Source organism: Myotis daubentonii, chromosome 14 (genome assembly GCF_963259705.1).
Source record: "Myotis daubentonii chromosome 14, mMyoDau2.1, whole genome shotgun sequence".
Taxonomy (NCBI): Eukaryota; Metazoa; Chordata; class Mammalia; order Chiroptera; family Vespertilionidae; genus Myotis; species Myotis daubentonii.
In genome coordinates this window covers 14,066,449-14,092,074 of record NC_081853.1, presented here as the reverse complement: position 1 = coordinate 14,092,074, position 25,626 = coordinate 14,066,449, and the positions used below count along the sequence as shown (strand labels likewise).

Here is a 25,626-nt window from a genome sequence, read left to right as displayed (position 1 = left end):
TAGAAATTCCCTTTTCTTCTTAAATTCAGTTTGAGTTGGATTTCCTTTACCACCACCAAAAGAGTCTAGATTAGTACAGTTGATTTGTCAAAGTCTCAGGTATCTCCTGGGGATTTAAAATCTAGTAAAGACGACAGTCTCCCTGGATTAATATGGACAATATCAATCCATCTTCCCAGCTCACAGGACCACATCTGTCTCCATCTTCACCCATTTGTTCCTATCAATGTTTTAATGATTTTATTGGAATGAATGATGTTTTGAGTTAAATTAGCATCCATGTCATTTACTTGTTCAAAACATCACCTGGAACATTACCCCTTTTCACGACAGGAACGCCGCGACCTCTGTGGCCTTGGTTTGGGTCGAGCGTTCGGCAGCACGGCAGCCTGTGCTGCGGTCACACACACCCGGATCTGGAAGGCGGAGCACAGGTTTGCTTCTTTCTCGCGCCTCATCTGCGGCTGGTGTGCCACAGTCTAGGACAGCTGCCCTCACGCGGGGACTGGGCGAGCCAGGCTGCTCTGCCTTGTGGCGCCTTCACCTTAACTGGAAGCTCCTGCACTGTCCTGCTGGGGAGAGAGAGACGGAGGGTCCCCCGGGGCGTCTCACTGCCCCAGACCAGAAGGGACCCTCATTCTCCTTCCTCCCTCATCCCACCGACCAGAACTAGTCACAGGGCCCTGCCGAAGGGGAAGGGGCCAGGAAGCAGCCCAGGGAGCAGAGGAGGGCCGGGCCCAGGAAGCCACGGAGGCCGGCCACGCGGGTACTCTCGGCCTCCTTGGGCTTGGAGAGGCCTCGGTGGATGAAAGCAGACAAGGAATTCTCAGGAGTCATTTTGAAATGGCAGGAGAAGGAGTAGATAGTATGGGGATGGAGAAGGGAGGAGGTGTGAGAAAGTATGGGACCGAGAGAAGGGCAGAGGGCCGGGGGCGACCAGCCATGAGAAAGGGATGGATGTCCAGCGAGCTTAGGGGCTAAGAGGAATAACCAAGTGGAAACAGGGCGTGGAGGGGTCAGGGCCTGGCCAATGTGACAGAGTGAAACGACGGAGGACCGGGAAGATGATTAACTTGTATTGAGCGCTGGCCGTGCGCCTGGCTCTTGCCAAACATTCTGTTGGTTGACTCAGTCCTCCCGACAGCCAGTGGTGCCGGTGCGATCGGACCCTCACACAGCACAAGAAGCTCAGAGATGTTAGGGAACTTGTCCAAGGTCACCCATCTGGCGAGTGGCAGAGCCGCCCCCCGCCCCCCCCCCCAATCTGACATCCTGTGCCACCTGTGGAGATGTCCTTAAAGGGGAGACAGAAAGAGGGGGGAGGAACTGCCACCCCTTGAAATGTGCCAGGCCCTGGGCTAGGCACTCGATCCACTCACGTTCCAGGACCTGCCAGACACTCGGAGGGGGCTCGATGCACGTGTCTCTCCATGCCACTCCTTCCCGGACTTCCTGGGCCAAGGGCAGGCAGGTGGACCCCTGCACCCCACTTGGCCCCTGTCTTTTGTCAAAGCTGCGAGGGGATGGAGCTGGGAGCCTCGCCCCTGGGGTCCGTTCCGCAAGGTCGGTGTGGGCCAGGCCCCCTGCTGGCTGGGAAGGAGGAAGGAGGGACGAGGGGAAGGCTGCTGGGCCTGAGCACACGGGCAGATGGGAAAGCTGAAGTGTGGGCGCTTTGCAAAACATCCTCCCACAGCCCCCACCGGCAACGCTGCCAGGATAAATGTGCGGGCGGGCGGGCAGGCGGACGGACGGACGGACATGGGCTCCCCTCTGGCTTCTGCCACCTGCTGACTGTGTGCTTTGGGCAGGGGCTGTCCTCTCTAAACGCTGGATCTTTCACCTGTAAAATAGAGGCAGGACAGTCCTGGGGGCGAAAATGAGAGAGTTCATATATTCAGCCCAGCCCCCGGGCAAGACACTCAGGGTTCAGTAGACACAGATATCGCTGCCTGCATCACACTAGTAGGTCCGGAAAATGGGGTCCAGCAAGTTGGCCGGCTTGTGACAAATACTGACTGGCTGAGCTGGGGGTGGACTCCAGGCCTGGGCACAGAACTAGCCCTCCCCCAGGGCAAGCCAAGTGAGGTCAGGCACCCAAAAGGGAGAGTTAGGTGCCCGGTCCCATGGGAAGCCTTTCCTCTCCTGTTGTCCAGGAGAGTTGCCAGGGCCTCTGACTGGACAGTTCTTTCTGGGGAGCAGATGGGCACACGGACCGAGAGGGCCGGCTTCGGAAAACAAGCCAGCCCCGCGTCCTCTCTGGGTGAGTGCCAGCGACCCTCAACTCAAATAACTGCCACAGGCTGAGATATGGGCAGTTCATCCCGGAAGCATGAGGATCTGTTCTCGTGAAGCCAGGAAAGGGGGCGCCTTAAGGCAAGGCCCTGGGGAGCAAGGGGTGGGGCGTTGGTGGGTCTTTGGGGGCAGACACATCAAATCCTTTAGGCACTGCTCGCCGTAGGTCCAGTCCTGCAGGGGGCAGGAGTGGCACACGATGGTAGATTCGGACCTGTTGGCTGTACCCAGAGACTGCCGGCCAGGGGGGTTGGGGGTGACATTAGGGGTGGGGCCATGACAGTGTGCAGACGGTCCTCACCCCAGGATTCATGTCGGTCTAGTTGGCCTGAGTCTGTTTTTATAGGTGGAGGTGAGTCCCTTAAGCTGAGATGGACAAATCACACTCGGAAGGTGAAACAGGTTCTCAGATCTCGTGGCCAAAGGTCAGGATGGCACAGGGGCCTCCGGTGAGCGTCTAAGAGCCAGGCCCGCGTCCACAGGAAAAGGCAGGCTGTGCCGACAGCCGGCTCGGTGTGAGCCTCCCCTCTCCAGGCGTTGCTCTGTGACTGCTCTCAGGTCCCTTCATTTAAACTGTCCTGAGCCTTGGTTCCTTCATCGGCAACGGGTGATGACGACACTGACTTGTCATGGTGGGGCATTGCTGGCCTTCCATAAATGCAGTCATCTTTACAGACACCCATTCGCAACCTTTCTGAACACCTACTGTATACAGAGCCCTGGGCTGGGACTGGTAAAGGTGAGCACCATCAGACAGGGACCCTGCCCTCATAGCCCAGGAATTATGTAATATTGAGTTTGGCGAGGCCCCAGGAGCACACACTGCAGAACAGGGGGTGGGGGAGGAGGCCCCTTTGTCCCCCCCTCCCTCCGGGCTCTGTATTTGGTGCTGGTGCACCCTTGAAGAGGGTGCCCTCCAAACCCAAACCCAAACCCAAACCCAAACCCAAACCCAAACCCAGCTTGTGGTCCTGTGGGCGGGAGGGAATGTGGCCTCCGTGAGCACAGGGCTTGCTGCTTTGGCCTCCATTTGGGCAGGCCTGACGCCGGGGCCCCTCCTTCTCCAAGGTCTCCAGCTCCATGTGGGTCCTGCAGGCACAAATGCCAGAGGGCCCGGTGTCCTGACAAAGGAAAGCTTCGGGACCAAGCTGACATCTCTGGGCAGGGTCAAAACTGTGGAGGCAGGAGGCAGTGGGGGATGGGGATGGGAGGGGCTGGCCCTGGGAGGGAAGAAATGGTTTCAACAAACATTTATGGAGCACCTGCTGGGTGCCCTTGCCCTATTTGGCCTACTGCCTTTTCTCAAAGCCAGAAGTGGGATGATCTGTGATTCTGGTCCCTGGACCCACTTTGCCAGGTTTACCTGAACCGAGCCACCTGCTGGCCAAGAAGGAGGGGGAGGGGAGGGGGGAGGCCATTTGGGAATCAGCAGTGAACAAAACAGACTAAAGTCTCTGTCCTCACGGTGCTGACATTATTGTTAAGAGAGACACACGATCAGCAAGTGAAATACATAATGTTAGATGGTGATAAATGGTGAGGAGGAAAAACAAGGCAGGGGAGGAGGGTGGAGGGAATGTGTGGATGTTGAGGTTTTAGATGGGGTGACCGAGGAGGGCCTTGTTTAGCAAGAGCAGGCTGCGTGGCTCCCAGAGGGAAGGGCACTCCTGGCCAGGGACTAGCAGGTGGAAAGGCACTGAGGTGGGGCGTGCTTGGTGGGTGTGAGGAGTCCAGGCTGGAGAGCTGCGTGAGCGAGGGGGCGGGCAGGGGGAAACAGGCCACAGGTGAAGAGGGAGTGGACATGGGACCTTCTCCGTCACAGGAAGGACTCTACTGGGAGCCGTGGAGGGCTCTGCAGAGGAAGGCTAGATCTGCCTTAGACTTTTAACAGGGTCATTTGGCCGCTCTGTCGAGAACAGACTGTGCGTAGGGCAGGGACAGAAACAGGGAGACCGGTTCGGAGGAGGCCACCCCAGTCTCCCAGATGTTTCATTTCCCACCGCACCCCCAGCACACGACCTGCTTCCCGGCACAGGGCAGGCACTCAGCAGATACTTGCTAGGACTGAATGGTGTGGGGACTCGTGGTGTCCAGATGCTAGGAGCCCTGTAGGCCACGAGGAGGAGGTGTGGAAGGGCAGGTCCCGGTACTGCTGCTGGGGGTCTGGACCCAACAGGTTTCTGATGGGAAGAGGGAGCTGGGTTTGCAGTTTCGTCTGCAGGTAGTTCTGGGCAGCAGGGCTGGCTTTCTGTGTCAGGAATATTTTTGTCCACAAATAACAGAGACTGGCCAACGGTGGCTTAACCAAAGAGGGCTTTATTTCTATTTACAAGAGCTCTGTAGGAGGAAGGTTGCAGGCATTGGCTTGGTCCAATGATGATAAGGTCTTTGAGATTCTCTTGGCGTTTTTCTCTTTGTAGCGAGAGGGCTGCTGTGGCTCCAGGCATCACATCCCCAGTCAAGGCAGGAAGAAGCTGGGACCCACGTCCGTCTCTTTTATCAGAAGAGCATCAGCTTTCCCAGAAGTTCCTGTAGACTTCCTCTTACATGTCACTGCCCATCCCTGAGCATGTGCTCACCCCAAGCTGCGAAGGGGCTGGAACAGGGAGGATCTGGATGGTTCTCAACAGTGGGAGGTGACTAGAGAGGCGTTGGGACTGACCACTGGGGAGTGAACAGGGGTGTCCCCCGTGGCTCCACTGGACCAGTGGGACTGGAGGTCCCTTCTGCTTCTGGGGCCTTTGTCTCCGTGCCTTGCCGCCTCCCTGAAGCACCCCTGGCAACACCTGAGTGAAATCTAAGGGGCCTATTCCAGGCTAGACACCCCCTCCTGCTTCTCTTCACATCTGAACAACACATCGACCCGAGGTGGCTTCTCGGGGGGAGCAGCGGTCTTTATGAGGGAGGGTGGGTTTTGAGCATCACCTCACCTGGCAGACATTTAAACAGCGGTACCGCATCCTCATGAGGACAGTCAATTCCATGAGCCTTTTAGAGCTGGATTGCACATCCACGCATGCACGCACGCGCGCGCACACACACATGCACGCACACCCATGCACACATGCACACACCCATGCACGCATGCACACACATGCACATACCCATGCACACGAGTGTGCACACCCACGCACGCACGCAGCCTGTCACTATCCACATTTCGGTTACCCTCAGAGTACACAGTCGGGAGTGAGACTGGGATGGCCTCTCTCCTGCAGGTACCACCATTGGCCAAGCATCCAGGGCATCGCCATGGCAGCTGTCTCTGGGTGCAAAGAAATGCTCCCCGTAAATGGTGGGCTTACAAAGCCGGAGGCAGGGTTTGCTCTTCAGGGGAGAAAGCAACAGGCCTGGTTTATTCTTTAAGTCTTGAAAAATGGGAGCAAAAGGTGAAATCATTTGGTCTTGCGTGGGAGGGCTTTGGGGAAGCCGTGGGTGAGGTCTCTGGAGCTGCCCCGCGAGAGGGGGGGGGGCGGGCACAGAAGCCAAGGAGGGTGGGTCTCAGGTCCAGAGGCTGAAAATGGGGACTCACAGGGGCCAGTCCACGAGGGTGGCAGTGGGGTCTGCAATCACTGTTTCTAGTTCCAGAAACCTATTGGAAACCACTGTATGTGCTCTCCATGGGCTTCAGGTAAAAAAAAAAAAAATGAATTTTTTTTTGGCTAGAATTGCACCACAACAGTGCGGTGGAAATGCAGATTGGAGGTCCTGGACGGTGAGATGTCTGGTGAGAATCTGTCATAAACCTGGAACGACCTGGTAGGCTTTACGTCTTCTCGGGCCTGGGGCCCTGGGTGGGCTGGACACAGAGAGCCCTGAAGGCTGCAGGGGAAGGGGGAACCCCAGGGCACAAGCCCGAGGGACTTGGGGGGCAGGTTGGCTTCAGGGGTGACGTTTCCAATATTTAGCACCCCTGGCGCTCCAGCCTTGCTGCTCAGTGTGGCCCTAGAGCTTGATGGAAACACAGACTCTCAGCCCCACCCCAGAGCTGCTGACGCAGAAGCCGGAATTTAACAAGACCCCAGTGAGTCGTAGGCAGGATGGAGCCTGAGCAGCGCTGCTGCAGACCCTGGGAGCAGGAAGGCTGAAGCCCTGGCTGGGAGTGCTTACGAGCCTGGACCAGGGGGCCGGGGAGAGGGGGTGTGGGGGGAGGCTGGCAAACTCTAAGCAGCTGTCTTTGTTACCACCCTTCCCACTTGCCATGATGGGAGCCACCAGGCCACCTGCGGGCTGCCCTGCCCTTCCTCACCAGGGACAACTGCACTTGAACCTTCTCCCCTTGGTTGGCTTTCAAGACAGGTGTCCTGAGATGCTCCGACTAGTTGCCTCACTCCTGGCTGCAGGTGAAACCGTGGGCAGGGAAGTTCTCTGAGACCTGCGAGTGGAGCTGCCCAGAGACTCAGGGTCCCATAGGGGCCAGGGCAGAATGGAGGGCTGTTGGGCCAGGGAGGTGCCCTGTGAAAGTTTTCCCAGGTGGCTTCCTCTTGGGGCAGGAGGGGTGAGTGCTCAGAAGGAAACTCCTGTGAGCTTCGGGACCCCCAGCTCCTGGGGGTCGGGGGGAGGGATAGGCAGGGCCTCTGGGACAGCGCAGTTTACAGGAGCAAGCATGAACGCAGCAGATGTCCCCAAACCTGGGGCTCAGGGCTGCCAGATACAGAAGGGCTGGAGGAGGGTGTGGGGGCCGGGGCAGGGCTGCGGGGGGCCGGGGCTCCCCCAGCCAGCTCTACAGCACCCGCTCTTCACTCGACAGCGTGGTGATTCTCCGCAGGTTCTCCCTGACTTTAATGAATTCCGGGGCATGGTCCTCTTCCTTTTCCGGTGGTTTTTCCAGCTGAAGGAGAGAGGGGAGGCGTGAAGCGGGTGGGGCCAGGGGGATTCCGAGGCTCAAAAGCCACTGGGTTTGGACCAAGGGTCCTCTCTGGGGAAACGGAACCAGGGGCCAGTTTTGCCACCAGCCTGGTAGTTGGGGGGACGGACCATGAGACCAAGTTCCCCCTGTGAAGCCTCGTTCAAATTGCTTACCTCATTTGGCCTCATCTCTCAAATGGGAACGCTGCCTGGCTCAAGGGCAGTTGTGATGATGAAATCAGAGTCAACACGCAATAGATGGGGCCGATGAGGAAACTGAGGCTCAGGGAGGGGAAGCCAGGGCCCAGAGTCACCCAGCGAAGCGAGTGGCAGAGTGAGGACTCAGGCCAGTGGGGGACTCACGGTCCAGCCCTCGTTTTGCTCAACTGGCCGGCTGTGGCCACACGCAGAGCTCTCCCCGGGCCAACGGGCATTCCTAGGGGGCGACGGGCCGGGGCAGCGGGGCTGGTGGCCTCACTCACCTGGTTCAGCCTCTGCTGCCGCCTCAGCAGCTCCTGCTCAAAGGGACACTGTAGCCGCTTGGCCTCCAGCTCCTCCTTCTTCTTCTTGATGATCTGGTTCCGCCTGCGGTGCTCCAGGACGCGCTGCAGCTCGGGCTTGCTGTCCACACCCAGGCCCCTGGGGCGGGGGAGCCGTCAGAGACCCCCACTCCCCACCCCCGCCTCTCACTACCATTATCTCCTGCAATCCTCCTGGCAACCCCGGGTGTGGCGTGCGGAACCCCCACTGTCCCTTATGCAGAGAAGGGGAGTGAGGCTCCCAGGAGTTCAGACGCCGGTCCACGTCACAGATACGAAGGGGCTGAGTGAGGATTTGCACCCGGGCCTGTCTGACTGCCGAGACTAGGTTTATGTTATCTCAGGTTAGTTTCTCGGGATATGTTCCTAAGGGTGGAGCTGCTGGGTCAGTCTCCTTTAAGAGATTTTGGACGCATTTCCATCTGCCCCTTAGGAAAGATTCTCCAATTTATACTCTGTCCACAGGGTACCAGGGCATCTATTTCTCCCCACCATCACCACCCAACCCTTTTGTATTTGTGAACCTGGTAGGCAAGAAATAACACCTGGTTTTCATTTGTTTCTTTGATTATTAGCATATCCAACAGCCTTTGACTTGTTTCCCAGCTGTTTGCACTTCCTCCTTTGTGAACTAACTATACCTGCCTTTTGCTAATTTTTTCCTCGCGGGTTTAGGAGAGGTATGTATATATTAATTTTTGTCTGTGACTTATATTGCAAATATCTCTCTTGATTTGTCTTTAGTTTAAAAAAAAACACCTGTGGTAGTGGTTTTTGGCATTAACAGGGATGACTCTAAAAGGCAACCAGAGAAATACTTCTGATATACTACGAGGAAAACCACCACCACCACCTATACAAACTTATCCGCGGGAAGGTCCTTCGCACACAGCTGAAAACAAGGGTGAGAATCCCAGCCAGCGCCAATCCTACAAGTGGCCAGGAGAGGGAGCTGCGGAGGCGCCGACGCCTCCATTCTGGCCCTGGTGAGCCTGGACTGCTTTCCAGGCCTGGGAGGGGACAGAGGCCCAGCTTCCCTCTCCCCTCTCCACCTTCCTTCAGTTGCGAGTTCTAGCCCTGCCCCAGGCCTGCCTCTCACTGCACCCCCACCCCCTGCTCCATTCATGGCCCCTCCAGGGTTCGGACACCCCTGCTTGAGCCCCTTCCTAGGACTGCATGGTTCCTCTGGCCTCCCTCACACTTTATGCTCCAACCACGCTGAGCGGTTGGTGTTTCCTGTCCAGTTTCCGGGCTCATCCATCTGCTGGAAACATACCCCATGGAACCACCCATCCTACCACCTGGCTATGCACCCATCCCCTCTGTAAGGGCAGGAACATTCCTTCGTGAACCCCAGGGTCTGGCTTGGTGCCCGGCCCATCGTAGGTGCTCAGTACAAGTAGGTGGAGGTCAGGCACACAGCGGGCAGCTGGATGGGAGGACAGGGCTTTTGGACCTTCACCATCTCTGCTGGTCACCATGGGGGTACCCTCAGCCCTCCTCAAGCTCCCAGGAGCCCCAGGATTACCCCCAGGCCTGCCCTCCACGAGGGGCAGCCCCTCAGGCCCCAGCAGCCTGAGCAGGTGCTGGCCAGGCTGAGGCAGCCGAGCTCGGTCCCCACCTTCTGTGGTTCATGAGCAGCTCTCGGTGCAGCTCCTGATGGCTCCGCGAGGCCTTCACGGGGTTCAGCAGTTTCTTGGGCTTGATGAGCTCTGGGTTCCACTCTCTGTACTCGGGCCGGGCCATCAGGCCACCGATGTCTGCCCGTTCCCTCTGGATCTCTGAGTACATGGAGGCTGTAGAGATGGGGAGCGGGGAGCTGGTCAGAGCAGGTCACACACTCACCCACCCCCGTGGGCACAGCGAAGGGCAAGGGTCTCGGTCGCCTTGGCCACCCGCTACTGTGTGGCTCTGGGCAGGCTAGCTGACTTTCTGAGCCTCAGTTTCCTCAACTGTGAGCTGCAAATAGCGGAGCCTGTGCACAGGGTTGCTGTAAGGGCTGGAGAGGATGTTTGTAAAGTGGGGTCTAGAGGTCAAGAGCTACTGGGCCACAAAATATGGGTTGACATGTGCAAATGGTTTTAGCCGGACTTTGAAAAAAAAAAACACTTTCCCTCCTATGAGAGGGATTACACTTGAGTTTCTGTTTTTCAGTAAGTCCAGGAAAAGAAAAAATAATTATGTAAAAAGAGCAATATGTACTTGTTGAAGACAATTGGATGAATGCTGTAATGAACAGGAAATATCACCCCTTATTGTCCAAACTCCCTGTCCATCATTCCGAACGCATCTGTGGAAGTGACCGGCTTTTCTCTTTCTCCAGAGCAGAGACAGAATGTGGAATCCCAAGACTGCTGTGCCTCCGATTACAGAGGGAGGGTTGCCATATGTAAGCAGATGCCTGGCTTCTCGGTGGCCTCAGTGCCACCAGAGCAGCCTGAGATTGGTTAACTTGCTTGAAATTCAGGCAGAAGGGCTCCCTCCTCTACACCTTGGCTACATGTCCTTGAAGTGCTCAAAAGCAAGTGGAGAGAGAGAGAGAGAGAGAGAGAGAGAGAGAGAGAGAGAGAGATTTCTTAAGGAAAAGTCTCAGGAGGGTGACACAGCCTGGCCCATTAGATGCTAACAGTAATTAGAGTGAAAATTTGGGCACTGGCTCTGCCCCCTTCATGAGTCCGGCTTTTCTGAGGTTGAGCCTCTGCTACATGCCAGGCACTAGCAGTGTCTGGTCTGGTACATAGTAGACAATTAATATTTGTTGGAAATTGAAAATAGAAACTTTGAGGAAACCAAGGCTCACAGAGGTTGGTCTTGGGGAACCAGCGCCTTAACGCATGGGGTTTCCATATGGCCACTGAGGGGGTGAGTCTCCACTTCACACACCAGGGTCAGTCCCCTCTCTTGAGGGCCACCATGTTGGCCTCGGACAGACACTCCCATTCCCCCCTTACTGGAGCAGGATGAAAGCCATTCTCTGCCTGACGGGTTGTATGGATGAATAGTTCTCCAAGAAATCTAGACAGGGATGGAGGTCTGTGCAAAAACCTGGGAGTGGGTAAGAGCTCAGCGGGGTTGGACACAGCAGGGGGTTGATGGGCTGTGAATTGCAAGGTGCCATGCCAGGGAATGAGGCATCAAAGGGAGGACGATGCTTTGCAAATGGTGTCATACCAGAAACGTGTGTGGCATTGCTATCACTGCCCACTGCAGGGTGCTTCTGGGAGGATGAGGAGAGACCACATTTGTGAAAGTGCTGTGTAAGCTGGGGAAAGTGTTAATTATTATAAGATATTTTGGATGTAGTCAGATTAAGTGTCAGAGCATAGAGACACACTTGCTAATTTTTTTTTTCTTGAATTCACATTCTCAGAACTATTTCTAAAACAAGAATTCTAATTAACTTCCTTTCTTCTCTTTTTTTCGTTACACAGTTTTTTAAAATTATTATTACACTTGGCAAAATAAACAGTTGGCTATAGCAATCCCCCCCCACTGCCCCTGTTTAGAAATGTGAATATTTTCTTAGCCGATGGGATTAAGTTGTCTGGGAGCCAATGCCTTAGAATACCCTGATTCAGATTGGAGTTTTGGAAGTCACCCCCTCCCCCATGATGCCTATTTCCGTTACCAAGTCCCAAGTCCCAAGCTGAGTAATTCTCAGCTATATATCCCACGAGGCCGCTATCACCACACTCCACTCTGCAGCTCCCTTAGCCCCTTTGAGCCTCAAACCTTCCAGTGCTTCGTAATTTTAATCAGTCACACCATCTTCAAAACAACGAATGGTATGTAGCCACAGCAATAAGGCAGGACACAGAAATAGCTGTATAACTTTAGGAGAAGGCAGAATTACTATTTACATAAGCTATCACTATCTACCCAGAATTCTCAAATGTATGAACAGAAAAGCATTTGGGGCTAATGAGAGACACAAAGTAAGTACACAAAACCAAGAGCTCCCACATAACAGGAACGACCACTGAGGAAGCACACGATAATAGACATCCATTCTGCAATCTGTTTGGGTTCCTATAATTTTCCAGGTTCTGTGGTAGACACGGGACACACCGAGGTGAACTAAGCAAGCGGGGTTCCTGCTCTCACAGGCGGACATCTACTAGGGAGGCAGACAGTAAACGAGTACACGGCCAATAAAAAGAAACGATTCGGACTCGCCAGGAGCCTGCTGGTGGAGCCAGAGGGGCTGCGACCAAGGGCTGCACCCACCTTCAGCCAGGTGCAGGGGCCGGGCCTCTCTGAGCAGGTGACATTTAAGACCTGACGGGGGCTGTGAGGGGCAGAGAGAACAGCACGTGTGACTCACGTACCTAGAACAAGCTAGGTCTGCTCAGGGAACAAAAAGGCACAGTGTCCGCGGGGTGGCGTGAGCGAGCGAGGGGAGAGTGGCGGGTGGACGGGCGGGTTCAAGTCCGGGAAAGAGCGCATCTGATTGGCTTTAGAAAAGGCCATTCTCGCTGCTGTGTGTGGGAAAACTGTCAGCAGGTTTGAAGAATATTTTTATCCGACTTCGTTTTCTTTCGCTGCCCGTGGGCGGTCGCTGTCTCTCCCGTTAAATTCCAGAGGAAAACGTCTGACTGGCCAGGCTGAGAGCCTTCACCCATAGGGGGCCCACGGTGCGGGTGCGGGTGGGCCCAGCCCTCAGCCCTCAGCGTCTGCGAAGAGGGTTCCCTGCGTTTTCATTTCCCACTGAGCCCTGCAAACTAGGTAGCTAGTCCTGCACCCCTGGTCCAATCAGTGAGCAGCTCTGGCTCAAAGATCTGCTCCAGGCTTTTTTCTTTTTTTAATGAAATCGCGGTGAGCTGCAGGGTTGGTGTTTCTCGGGGGTCTGGGTGGTGTGGTGGCTGGGACAGGGATCCTGAAGGATGAGGCTGGTGCTTCAGCCCAGAGTTGCAGGCTGTGAAATCCGCTGCCTTTCCCAGTTAGGGCGCTGAATTCCCGCAGACAACATGTGGGGGGCAGGGGCAGGGCTTAGAGGCTGCTGGGTCTCCGCGTGGAAAAGATTACAAAGATGCTGGAACAAAGGGGCTGCTCAGTGAAGTGCTGGTGACTCAAAACATCTGGGCCCCCCGGGGGCCAGCCGGCCTCCTGGGCAGCGGTGGGGCCATTCCCAGGGCTGCTCTGGCCAGTCTCTCAGGCTGCTGGGTGTCCTGAGAGGTCCAAGACTCTGGGAAGTGACCATAATGGGCAAAGAGGTGAGGTGAGGTGAGCTGAGCACCAGCTCGTCTCTGAAAAGAGGAAAGGTGGGTGTCCCAGGGGAGAGCTGGAGGGGAGGAAGAGGCAGTCTAGGAGAGAGTTAAGGGGCTAGTGAATACCCTTCGCTGGTTGTAAAGAAAGACAGAATGAAGCTTAGGTGTACGGATGTTGGAGCCAGTAGAACCTGGATTGGATCCGGCTGCCCACTCATCACTTACTGCCTATGGCTGCTTTCCAGGGAAGCAGCAGAGTTGAGTAGCTACGGAAGCCGCTCTTGATCAGTCGTCTTCGTGAGGTTGTTGCAAAGTGAATGAGGTGATACTTGCAAGGTGCTTCCGTGCTGGCTACAGGGCAGCCACACACAGCGAGGCAGGGCACAGCTTCCCGCCCCTGGCACTGCACAGAGTGGCCACCTGATAGCCATTAGCAGTGGCCGCTCATAAATCCCATTCCTAGTCTTGGATTGAGCTTTCTCATTTTCCTTGAAAACTGCACTGGTGACACCAGGGATTTCAACTCTGGCCGCACACGGGCATCACCAGGGGACGTTTGGAAAATACCGATGCCCGAGTCCACCCAGGGATTCTGGCTTAATTAGCCCGGGAGGCAGCCTGGCTTTGGAATTTTAAAGTAGTTCCCCAGGTAATGCCAATCGCCAGCCAACTTTGTAAACCAGGGTTACAAATCAAGCTTCTTCGCTGGGGCCTGAGTGGCTTCAGTCGAGTTGTTGGCCTTGCTGTCGTGGACGCCCCTGGTTGAAGCCACAGCTCTTAGCAGCTCTGGGACCTGGATGGAACCCTCCTGCTCTGTGAAATCGAGATGCTGTGAAGACTGGATGAGCTGACGTGCGGGGCAGCGGGCAGAGGCAGCCAGGAGGCGACAGCTATATGGAGTGTTTCGCATGCGCACAACATAGGCAAATCCCTTAATATGCAGACTGTGGGACGGACCTCACATTTTGGGTGGGGTGATAATAGGTCAGGGGAGAGGTCGGGAGATTGGCCTTGGTTCTTCCCTGCGGATGACCCGAGAGGTCCCACAGCTCCTCCCCCACAGCTCTGCAGGATGCCAGCCCCAGTCCAGACACGGCTCAGCTGGGATCACTAACTGCTCCCCAGTGAGCTCACCAGGCTGCTGGGGCAGGCGGGGCAGCAGTTCCCTCGCCTCCCCACAGGGGAGCAACGGAGGAAAGTGGCGCCCATGGAGACCCAGGTCGCACGCAGTTCATCCTGAAAACAGCTGCAGGACCTTGGCCGTCTGGGCTTTACAGTCCCCTTCTTTCACCCGCCTTCCCCTGCTGGAGGTTCTGGCTCCGTCTTTGATGACATCAATGGTAACAAATGGCACCGGGACCAGAAAAGCAACATGGTTAAGGCAGATGTTTTGGAGGGGACAGACTGGATTTGAATCATGGCCACATCCCTTCCTAGCTGTGTGACTTTAGGCGAATAGCTTAACCTCTCTGAGCCCCTGTACAGTGGGGATAATAGCAATACCTACTCACGGGGCTGTGTGGAGAGTAAACTGATACAATGTGGGTGATGTGGTTGGCCCAATGCCTGGCACAGTGGTGCTCGCAAGGCAAACTCTGGTTCCCCTGACCCCTGGGGTGAGCATCAGCATTTGAAGAAAGCTCACTCACTTCCACCTGGACCTCACAATAGACCTAGGGGGCAGCCAGTGCTACTATTTTATCATTCCCATTCTGTAGATGAGAAAATTGAGGCTCAGAGAGCTCAAGCTACTTGTCCCAAGATACACAGAATAAATGGCAAAACTGGGACCTGCAGACTCCAACTCGAGTGCTCTTTCTAATCACTCCACTCCTCCAGGCGCACTATCTTTCAGTCCACAAAGTAGGTTTACATCTCTTTCCTCTCTCTTGGTACTCAAGAAACCCAATGAAGAGGCAGTGTGAGTCCATTTTATAGATGAGAAATGGAGGCCTGGTACCTGGAGGACATCCAAGCCATACAAAATACCAGCTCTGGGCTGGGCTGACAGACTCCACAGGTTGTCTACCCACGGCCGGCCTTTGTCTGGGAGGGGACCAGCTGGGGCCTTCCCTCCCTGGGTGTGTGTCAGAGTCTACACTCCTCTGCATTCCCTCCCTCGCCCTTGCTCCTTGTTGCTATTCAAGCAGCTGGGCTCAGCACACACCCACCGGACCTTCGCACTTCACCATCTCACGAGGTGGAGGGGCAGAGGAGAGAGAGGCTTCCACAGAACCGCTGGCAGAGGAGAAAGAGGGCTTCAGTAAAAGTGACCGGCGTGGCCACCGGGTTTCCTAACGCGCCTCGCTTTCCCCCTCCCTGTGGGGAAAGTGCCCGTTTGTATTTCACTGGCCGGTACCCAAAGAACTGTGTATCTGGGAGCCACCTCCAGATCTCCCAGCAGCCCCGGGCCTGGCTGCAGCCTCCCCACCCCATGAGAAAAGGACTCAAAGACGAACTTCCTGAACACTCCGCTCGGGGCCCCTCGGCCCCCCCAGGCCCAGGGCTGGCCTGCAAGGCCCTTAGCAAGGCCGGTGGAGAGGCTGTGCGGCTGACCAAGGAAGAGAGCAGGCCAGGCGTTCCTGCTGGCCCACCAGGGGCACGGTGCCACCTCTCCACCTGGCAGAGACCTCAGGGGAAAGGTCCTGGCTGGTACTTCCCACCAGCAGAGCTAAGTGGCACTCGGGGTCCAAGCCACCGGGAGACACAGGTTTTCTGCCTCACGGCCGAAAAGTGACACAGCCAATCCCATAACGCCTGGCTTCTGGCCAATCCCAGACTTCTGGCCTCGTACCGCCAAGCGCAAAAGCCAAGTGCACCCGAGAGGCAGGAGGGTGGCACGTCAACGTTGCAGTGAGCCACCTACCGTGCTCAGCACCCCACAGCCGCATTTCATGAAGCTCCTACAACAGACTGAGGAGGTAGGTACTATCGTCATCCCTTTTTACAGACGAAGGGACTGAGGCTCTGAGGGGCCTTGTGATTTCCCCAGATCACACAGCCAGCAGGTGAAGGCGCCAGAATCTGAGCCGAGCTGTCGGATGCCAGACCTGTGTTCTCTCAGGTGCCACCCTGCGGCCTCCTGTCCATCAGCGACGCAGAGAAACCGCCACGCTGCTGCTGATGGATGCGGGCGAGTCAGACCCTGTATAAACTCAGATCCGTCTGAGGAAGACAGATCAGCAAGAACGGAGGGCTGTATCCGCGTGCCCCCTCCACTTTGTCTCCCATCTTTTCCCCAAGCCCAGAGGCACCTCCCCATCATTTCACAGATGGGGCAGAGCCTGGGTACCTGAGCTTAAATAGCTCCACTCCCCACAGCCCACCCCAGTGCTCTGGGGCTGCCCTCCTGACCCCGCACCTCCTCCTGGCCCAGCACCCAGTTCCCAGCAGGTGAAACAGAAGAGAAATGGTCTTACTTCTCTGCCCACGGCCTGCGGGAACTCAGACGGTGTTGCTGGCCTCCTCGCGCCACCTAGAAGTCCCAGACTAGCTGCAGGGCCGCCTCCTCCGCAGGGCGGTTCTTAAACCCCCGGGATCACGGGCCAGGCGGCTGAAATGTGCCAGCAAGAGAGGCAGCTTTGCATTCCTGTTTATTCTGGTATCAATAAAAAGGAACTGTTACTATAGTAACAAGTATTTCACTTGGTGCACAGCCACTTCCACAACGCGGAACACCGTGTCCAGGCCACACGTTTGAGGGACACAAATAAATACCTATTTTGTCAGATTGTTGCAGAATAAGAAACATGCCAAGCTTTGTTCTGAGTGAGGAGGCATTTCCGTTCCTAATGGGAGGGTCGGCAAGAGCGCAGCCAGCACCGCCTGGTGCAAGGGAAGCCGGCTTCCTGCTGGTGCCCGGGCTCCTGGGGTGAAGGGAGGGGGAACCGCCCTGGGTCAGTTCTTGGCCTCCCACGGGCGGCTCCAAAACTCTCTGCGCTTTATTTATTCGGTACCCTGAACTTCGTCTGAACTTCAGATAAGCACCAACAGGACATCGCCCAGGGGAGTGTGGGGGAGTGGAAGCTCAGCCCCCCTGCCCCCTCCCCTCACCCCCACCCCGGGTCAGCCCTGGCATGGGCACCAGCCCCTTGGCAGGCACTGAGCCTTGGTTTCTGTGTTTGTGGAGAATCACAGGGTGGATGAGGGAAAACACGGATGAGATGACATCAGTGAAAGCATTGAGTCAATGCTCAGCAAATGGGACTTTTCCTGCAGAGAAAACTGGACTCCGTGTGACCTGTGGGAGGGCCCCAGCATGCGGCCGTGGGCCCGGCAGGAAGTGCATGCCACCGTCCTGGCTCAGTGAGCAAACAAGCGTGTGGATGCAAAAATAAGGAATGGGTGTTGATGCCAGAGGCCATCCCCTCGCAAGGAAGCTGGCATCTACCAGTTCAACTTGGCCCTCTTCCCACCTTTACTTTCTCAGAAGAGTCTGTCCTCTCTGGCCTCGATCATTCATTTAAACCACATCTGTTGAGTCCCTACCATGTTCCTGGCACTGCTCCCTGTGTGCATGAGACATGGTAGCTCTGTGCTCAGGGGCCCTACATTCCAGGGGGTGGGGGGCAGACAAAACATAAGGAGCCGAGAAAACGCTGCGCTTCGCTGAATGCTACGATGGGAGTAATTCTGGGTGAGGTGAGAGGGAGGGGCTGGGGCTTGGGAAGCGTGGACGGAGGGGTTGATGTTTTAGGGAGGCTGAACGGAGAGAAGTCACAGCGTGAAGTCTGTCCACCTGGGAGAGCATTGCAGGGAGTAAGACGAGCGCGTGGAAAGGCCCCTGGGTGGGAATGAGCTTGGGGTGATGGAGGCGTGAGGAGGAGGTGGGAGACGGGGCTAGAGAGGGGGCAGGGGCCAGGTCAGGCATGTCCCGGGAGCCTGGGCCACGCTGGCCCTGCCGGTGCCACTTAAGGGTCACAGGCTCTCCGGTAGAAAGTAATTTTCTGGAAACAACGAATGTCCCTTTTTGTTTCTTCTTCCTAAATTCTGCTTCCCTTGAGGTACTTTGAGTGGCAGCCACCCCAGCCTTCCACTCTGATGTGGCTTCATTTCACTAAATTCTGACCAGAGGGACAACAGCGAGGTCCTTGTCAGACCACTCCTCTGCCCCTGGTCCCACAAATGCCTATTTATTTGGGCCTTTCTGGGGGCCCACAGTGATTTGCCTGAGCCAATCCCAGTGCCCGCTGACAGCCGGAGCAACACAAGGGGTCCTGGGGCAGGGGGACCGCCGACAGCTTCCGCTCCCACCTGGAGAAGACAGCCCGGAATCCAGCTCCGTCCAGAGGAGACGCTGCCGGTTCCCATGCCAGCTCGCCCTGCGGCCGACTTCGTGTCCCTTTATTGGGAGACTCCAACGGTAGCCCCAGAGCAACCAGAGCCAAGTAGAGTTGGGCGTGAACCCCCCACCCCCTGAGGTTGGGTGCACTTTCCCCACTAAAGCTCCTCTCACGGTTCAACCTGTTACAAGCCATCAGGCTCCCCCACGAGACTGCCAGCCTGGGGCAGGGCCTCCCCTATCCTCCTTAGCATGCCTGTCCCAGGCCACCCTGCTCAGCAACAGCACTGACTTCCCCGAGCTCCTCACAGCACCATCTTCTGTGTGCGATCGGTGATCGACCGTTTCCCCAGCCACTCCCCATCGGGAGGAGAGCAGGCTACACCCCCTAACAGGATGCAGTCCATAGCATGCACATTTATTGAGCTGAAAAGGTGTCCACTTCATGTTTGGTGAAAAATCAAACTGCAAAACCACATGTATTATAACTCCCCCCTCCTCCTTCCCCAAAGTCAAAGTTAGTACAGGAGGTCAGCTCTAGATCAAAGTTGACCCTTGAACAACAAGGGGTCAAGGGCACTGACCCGCTGTGCAGTTAAAAGTCCACGTACAACTTTTGATTCCCCCAAACTAATAACCTACTGTTGATACCATAAACAGTCGATTAACACATATTTTTGTGTTATATGTATTATACTAGGGGCCCAGTGCATGAATTCATGCACCTTGAAAGGAACTGTGGGCTTAGGCTGTGGTGGGCACAGGGGTGGGTCTTGGCCCATCTCTGCACCCCTGCCTGGCCCCTCCCGCTGCGGCCCCCGGTCCCCTGTCTGCTATCAGTCCTGCTCCTGCTGCTGCTGCTCCCACGCACTGATGGCGTGGGCCCCGCTCACAACCGCTGACAGTGCAGAGCCATTGGGGCTGGTGTCAGCAGTGGGTGCAAGCCGGGCCAGTGCTGTCAGCGGGTGCAAGTGGCGGCTGCTGCCCTGATCGCCCCTCAGGAGCACGGGGAAGTGGAGAAGTCCTCAGGGGCAATCGGGGCCAGCAGCCGCTGCTCACACCTGCTGATGGCACTGAACGATCAGGACTGGCACCAGGCACCGGCAGCAGGTGCAAGCACCGGGTGAGACTGCGGTGTGTGGGAGCAAAGAATTTTCAGTAACCACTAGAGGCTCCCCCCAATGACAGCGACTCGTAGCCCGCCTTGGTCAGGTGCCCCGGCTCACCTGCTCCACCAACCCGCCGCAGCCGACACCTGCCATGTTCCATGCACGCCCCCTGGTGGTCAGCGCATGTCATAGCGATCGGTTTTTCGGTTGTTCTGCTGTTCAGTCTATTTGCATATTAGGGTATATATATATGTATTCTTATACCTTGAAAGGAACTGTGGGCTGCGGGGATAAATAAGTAGGTTAGAGATTATTACTCTAATAAAGTAGGTTAGAGACAAGAAAGTGCTAGTAAGAAAATCATAAAGAAGAGAAAATACATTTACAGTATTTATTGGAAAAATTTTCCTATAGGGGACCTGTGCTGTTCAAACCTGTCTTGCTCAAGGGTCAACTGCATATACATGGAGAGCCAACCTGGGTGCAGATACCCTAACTAACCTACTAACGGAGGTCAGTTCTAGATCAATGTATCTCCAACATCACTGCCAGACGTCACTTAGAAGGAGGGGTGAAGTGGAATTACTGGGCCACTGCTGTATTAGAACCTGTGAGGGAGGGGCCTAGGAGCCTGGATTTATATTTGGGACTTTGAGAACCACGATTCCATGGCATAAAATGACAAGCTCTTCTCCTCTGTCACTGTGTTTTGTAGTGTTTGTGGCTTAAAAAAGACAAGCAAGCAGAGATTTCTTTTGCTGTCAGAAAAAAGCAATAAAGAGAAGGAACATGAAAAAGAGCAAGCTTTTCCAACTAACTGTAGCTATGGTTCACATCTGGTTCAGCCATGTCGGAAAGTAGAGCCTTCTGGGAAAATGAACCTTTCAGCCGGTTACTCCAGGCACCGGCCGAACTCAGCCCCAGGTGCTGCCTCCTGCCTCAGTCGGTGTGGCTTTCCCCGCGGGCTCCCCATTCTGGGATTCAATCCATGGAGGCCTGAAGGGGATCCCAGTGCTGAGCACATCCCTCCACAGGTCCTTCCCGCCCCTCTGAAGTTTGTTTTCTGGAGAACAAGAGGTGCAAATGGGAGGGCAGTGAAGACCAGAGAGGCAGTGGTGAGTGGGAGCTGGCGATCTTCCTGCATCTACGGTGGGCGGTGGCTACAGCTGTCATTAAAAACTCCAAAACCCCCTTTCCTTTCATTTCTGCCCCTTTTCTCCAAGCCGAGAGGCACAGGAGCAGTTATCTGGGCCCACAAACATCAGACAAGAAGTTCCCATGGCAACTCCAAACTTCCTCCCCAGCCCTGTATTCATTCTATCTCCAAGGCCACTTTTCAAGCCTCAATGAGGGTTTTGAGAGCCACCCACACAACAAGCCTAGAATCCATCCTCCCCTCCTCCCTACATGCTGGGCTGAAAGGAATGGGGGAGGGCAGGAGCTTTTGGCAGAAAAACTTGTCATGGGATCCACGAGAGATTATAAAAGTAATGAGAGTTGCCTTTACAACAAGTTCGAACTAGGAAGAATTTACCCGGTGGAGGGATTTCAAGCGTGAAAACAGGAAAGTGCAAGGGAGCGGGGAAGAACGGAGCCCTGTTTCAGAAAGCTGGCTGTCGACCCGGCCGCAATTAGGCAGTTAATCTGGTCTCAGCTGCAGAAGGGCCTGGATGCCCCACTCCCAGTGCATTTTAATTCACTTGTAGCCAGACAAGAGATGGACAGTGGATCTAGGGGTGGGGAGAGGGATGTGAGTGGGGGTGAGTGTGTGTGTACAGAGGAACCTGGGCAGACCATCGCTTGTCAAGCCAAGCAAAGTTCCATGATTCCTGGCCATGGGGTCGCCAGACGTAGCAAACAAAAATACAGCATGCCCAGTTAAATTTGAACTTCAGATAAGCAATGAATGATTTTCTAGACTCTAAAGTATTATTGGTTGTGCGTCTGAGAGTCAAATCTAACTGGGTACCCTGTATTTACCTGGCAACCCTACTTGGCAGGGAGGGCTGGAGGCTCTGTCTGTGCCAGAGACAGGCTTCCCTCCCTGCCAGGAACCTGGCCTGAGCTCCAGGTAGGATGCCCGGAGCCCACTGCAGGCGGACCTTCACTACAGCCCTGCACAGCCCACCAGGCATGGCCAAGCATACGTGACCCCCCCCCCCCCCCAGGGACCCTTCCAGCCCAGGGGGTCAGAGCCTGGGCTCTGGTGTCGGCACAGACACCACTCCTGGCTCCAGGCTGGGTGACCTGGTGACCTCCAACTCCCCATTTCCTCAATAGGGGGCAGACATCCTTTTGAGGAGGGAAGGAGACACAACATGGTGGGAAGCCCTTCACACAGTACCTGCCCCAGAGCCTGGGCTCCAAGGCGGGAGCTGTTTTCTCGATCACTCATTGAAGAGCATTAAAGATTTTCATCCAAGTGAGAAAAGTGAGGTCAAAGGCTACAGTCAGTACAATCTCGGCAATGAAGAGCAAGCACGCGTGACCACGCACAACCTCTGCACAGCGAAGAGTCAAAGGAGACATCCCCAGTGTCACCAGTGCCTGCTTCTGGTTAGTGGGATTCTAAGTGAATGAACTTCCCTCTCTTTATTCTCAACTTCCCAAAATATTCATGGTGAGCCTGTATTATTCTAATATTAAGTTATTTTAAAGTAATTTGAGATGACAATTTTTCTAAAAGCGGTGCAGTACTTTGGGGCATAAGTTGAGGCTACTGTATGAAGACGCTGCCATCCTGGCTTTGTTTCTACGATCCTGTCTTCCGTAGCTGCCGAAGGGGGATCTTGCCTCTTCACTGAATCCTCTCCCCTCAGTCCTACTCCTTGCTCTTCCCTGTGAAACAGCCAGAGCAGGCAGCCTTGGGTTTGAATATCCGCCCCACCCCCGATGGGCTGTGTGACCCTGGAGGCAAGTCGTGTGACCTTCTGAGCCTCGGTTTCCTCATGTTTAAATAAAACAGTGGTCAATACACATTGGTTGAACGATTAAATGAATGACGTTCATGAGATGTACAGCATTTGGCAGGGAGAGCGGCAGTAACAAGCGACCAACAAGCATTTGCCGTTGTTACTACTGTTCTCAGGAGGGGTGCAGGCTTTGGCACCCATGGACCCAAGTTTGAATGTGTTTTCTACCCTTTAGGGCAGTGATGGCGAACCTTTTGAGCTCGGCGTGTCAGCATTTTGTAAAACCCTAACTTAACTCTGGTGCCGTGTCACATATAGAAATTTTTGATCTTTGCAACCATAGTAAAACAGAGACTTATATTTTTGATATTTATTTTATATATTTAAATGCCATCTAACAAAGAAAAATCAACCAAAAAAATGAGTTCGCGTGTCACCTCTGACACGTGTGTCATAGGTTCGCTGTCACTGCTTTAGGGGGATAGAGAAGGTTCCTTAGCAGGGCCATGGGCCAGCAAGCTGCTTGTCCCCTCTGAGCCCCCGTCTCCTCACTCATTAAATGGGGGTGACAATCAGCGGTGACTCTGTAGGGCTGTGGAGGGGGCCAGCGGCCCAGCGCCCAGCACCGAGTAGGTGGTCCAGCCACAGGCCTCTGCTGCCCTCCTGGCTGCGTGGCTGTGTGTAGTACAGGTACCAGGCCAACATGTGTGGCCGGAACGACTCTAATAGGTCTGCTAGTTTGGCTGCGAGTGAAACATGCTACCTTTGGAGCAGCGGTTCTCAACCTGTGGGTCGCGACCCCTGAAAATACATCCTGCATATCAGATATTTACATTACGATTCATAACAGTAGCAAAATTACATTTATGAAGTAGCAACGAAAATAACTTTATGGTTGGGGGTCACCACAACATGAGGAACTGTATGAAAGGGTCGCGGCATCAGGAAGGTTGAGAACCACTGTAAGGCTCTTGCTGCAGTTAGAGGGAACACGGCGTTTGGGACTGGAGCTGCGCCCTCCTCATCTTGGTGAGGAGCTAGGAACTGGGCGGGGACACTTGGGGAGAGCGCTCGGTGGGGGAATCGCCGGAGCTGGGATTTGAAATCAGATTCTTCTAATTAGAAAGCGCCGCCCCTTCTGCCTGCCTGGCGCCGCCAGATTTAAGACCCTCCCCCGGAAGGCGCCGCCAGCCCGAAGGCTCGGCCAGCGCTCGCTTTTGGACTTGGAGAGCCTCGTCCCCGGGCTCCGGAGCTGTGGCTGCGCGGCGGGAGCCAGTCCCGGTGGGAAAGGCAATCGGTCCCAGAGCGACGGCGCCAGGGGCTAGCATCGCAGCGGGAAACCCTGGCCCCTCGCTGCCTCCCGCGATCTGCAGGCGGGACCGCTGGGTGGGGCGCTCCTCGCCCGCGGCAGAGGGTCGCTCCCCGAGCGCCCAAGGCCCCCGAGGCTTCCTAATCGCGCACCCCCAACCGGCACGGACCGATCTTCACCTTCCCCGAGCGTCACTTTCTAGCACGAAGTCCAGAAGGAAACGTTCCAAACGCTGAGTTCGGACCTTCAGCGTTTCCTTCCCTCTACATTCCCGTGTTTTCCAAATTATCTATAAATTGACCACATATGACGTTGGTTTCGTTTTCCTAAATGAAAACATCTCTCATTGTCCTGAGCGGTAAAGTAATATGTTTCCTTCAAATAAAAGGACAAATAGGAGAAAACGCACTTATTCAACTCCCACCCTCAAAACGACCGCCGTCGCGTTTCCTGACGCATCTTTTTCTCCTGAAATGACGCGTATAGAAAACGGGTTCCTCGCCGTCCAGTAACTTGCTCTCCCCCCCCCACCCTCCCCCGCTAACCTAATATCCCCTGGACCTCCGTCCGGCCCGCGCTCCTTCCGCCCCGGCGCCCGCGCCCTGGCCTTGCGCCCCGCGCCCCCCCGCGCCCCGCGCCCCCCCCCCCCCAGCGCCCCTCTGCGTAAGGGGCCGACCTGCCCAGAGAGGAACCTCGAGGACATCTGTGGTCAGGACCTGAGTGCGAGCGAGCGACCTAGTGTGTGCACGCGCCCACACATAGCAAAACAAATCCCCAGAGGGAAGGATGTGGGAAGGAAAGAAGGAAGGGAGAAAGAAAAGTAATTAAACATAAGGAAAGGGAGGGAAGGAAAGGGGAGGAGGGAAGCAGAGCACGCAAGGACCGAAGCGCCGCGGCGGGCTGGCCCGGGGCTGAACTCGGTGCGCCCACCCCGCCCTCTTCGCGCTTCTCCGAGACGGAGGCGGGGAGGGGGCCTTGCTCGCACTTACCCGACCTGAGCAGCACCGCCCGGTAGAGCCCGGTGGCCTCGGCGGGCACCCGTGCCCGCTCGCCCAGCCTCTGCGCCATGCGCCCGCGCGCCCGACAGCGGAGCCGGCACTGCGGGCGGGGAGCGCTCGGTGCAGCGCAGTCCCGAGCCGGCAAGTCTCTGCTGCGGAGGCCAAAACCCCGCCGCGGGTCAGGTTACCGCGGCGCTGCGGCCGCCGGGCGCGGAGGCGCCGCGGGGGAGGGACCGGGAGCCAGGGCAAGGGTAGGCCATACCCCGCCTGCAGCCGGCGGGGCGCGGCGGGTAAGCGTCTGGTCTGAGGACCCCTGGGCCCGCGGTCCCAGGTCCAAGGCGAGAACCGGGTGTCCTGATTCCCAGGTGGTCTCCCACCTCCTCCATCTCCCTCCCCTGGCCGCTGGCCTCGCTCAGTGCTCGAACAAGCAGGTGTGGGGTTCTGAGGTGCCATCCTTGGGATCGGAACCCAGCGCCACCAATTCATAGCTGTGTGACCCCCACGATTCAATTACCTAACCTCGCAAAGTCTCCATTTTTTTAATCTGAAAAATGGGTACTTATCTCACAGGGTTGTGAGGGTAACTGATATATCTTAGAACAGTGGCTACCACAGAACGAACACTATATACTGGGGTGGATGGCACTGAGAAGCAGGGGACTTCACCAGGGAAGAGGGTTGTGGTGGGAAGCCTGTGGACTGCGCAAGATTGATTTCTCTGGCTTTGTGGAATCTTTAACAGTAGAGATGGGAGGACCAACCAAAAGAACCTAAAAGTGAAGAGGCAGCCCTAACTGGTTTGGCTCAGTGGATAGAGCGTTGGCTTGTGCACTGAAGGGTCCCAGGTTCGATTCCGGTCAAGGGCATGTACCTTGGTTGCGGGCACATCCCCAGTAGGAGGTGTGCAGGAGGCGGCTGATCGATGTTTCTAACTTTCTATCTCTCTCCCTTCCTCTTTGTAAAAAACCAATAAAAAATATATATATATTTTTAAATAAATAAATAAATAAAAGTGAAGAGGCAAAGGCAACCAGGCGAGTTTGGAAGAGACGGTATGAGAAACTGACAGTGTTGCTTATCTACTGTGTTGGGTGCTGTGCTCTCTTCCAAAACAAAAAGCAAACCTTTACT

At 55.6% G+C, this 25,626-nt stretch overlaps 1 protein-coding gene across 3 annotated transcripts; it reads right to left on the bottom strand.

The window, feature by feature from the left end:
* Window positions 1-4,592: 4,592 nt before the first annotated feature.
* On the bottom strand, window positions 4,593-24,657 carry FAM107A (family with sequence similarity 107 member A). 3 transcript variants are annotated; one of them, XM_059663159.1, is made up of 4 exons: window positions 24,487-24,657; window positions 9,301-9,475; window positions 7,623-7,779; window positions 4,593-7,123 (listed from the first exon to the last, which is right to left on the bottom strand). In XM_059663159.1, exons 1-4 carry the CDS (start codon window positions 24,563-24,565, stop codon window positions 7,016-7,018), a joined length of 519 nt encoding a protein of 172 aa, XP_059519142.1. In that variant the 5' UTR covers window positions 24,566-24,657; the 3' UTR covers window positions 4,593-7,015. The 3 variants fall into 3 exon arrangements, with proteins under 3 accessions (XP_059519142.1, XP_059519144.1, XP_059519143.1); XM_059663161.1 differs by lacking the exon at window positions 24,487-24,657 and adding an exon at window positions 24,174-24,287; XM_059663160.1 differs by lacking the exon at window positions 24,487-24,657 and adding an exon at window positions 16,306-16,480.
* Window positions 24,658-25,626: the final 969 nt, after the last annotated feature.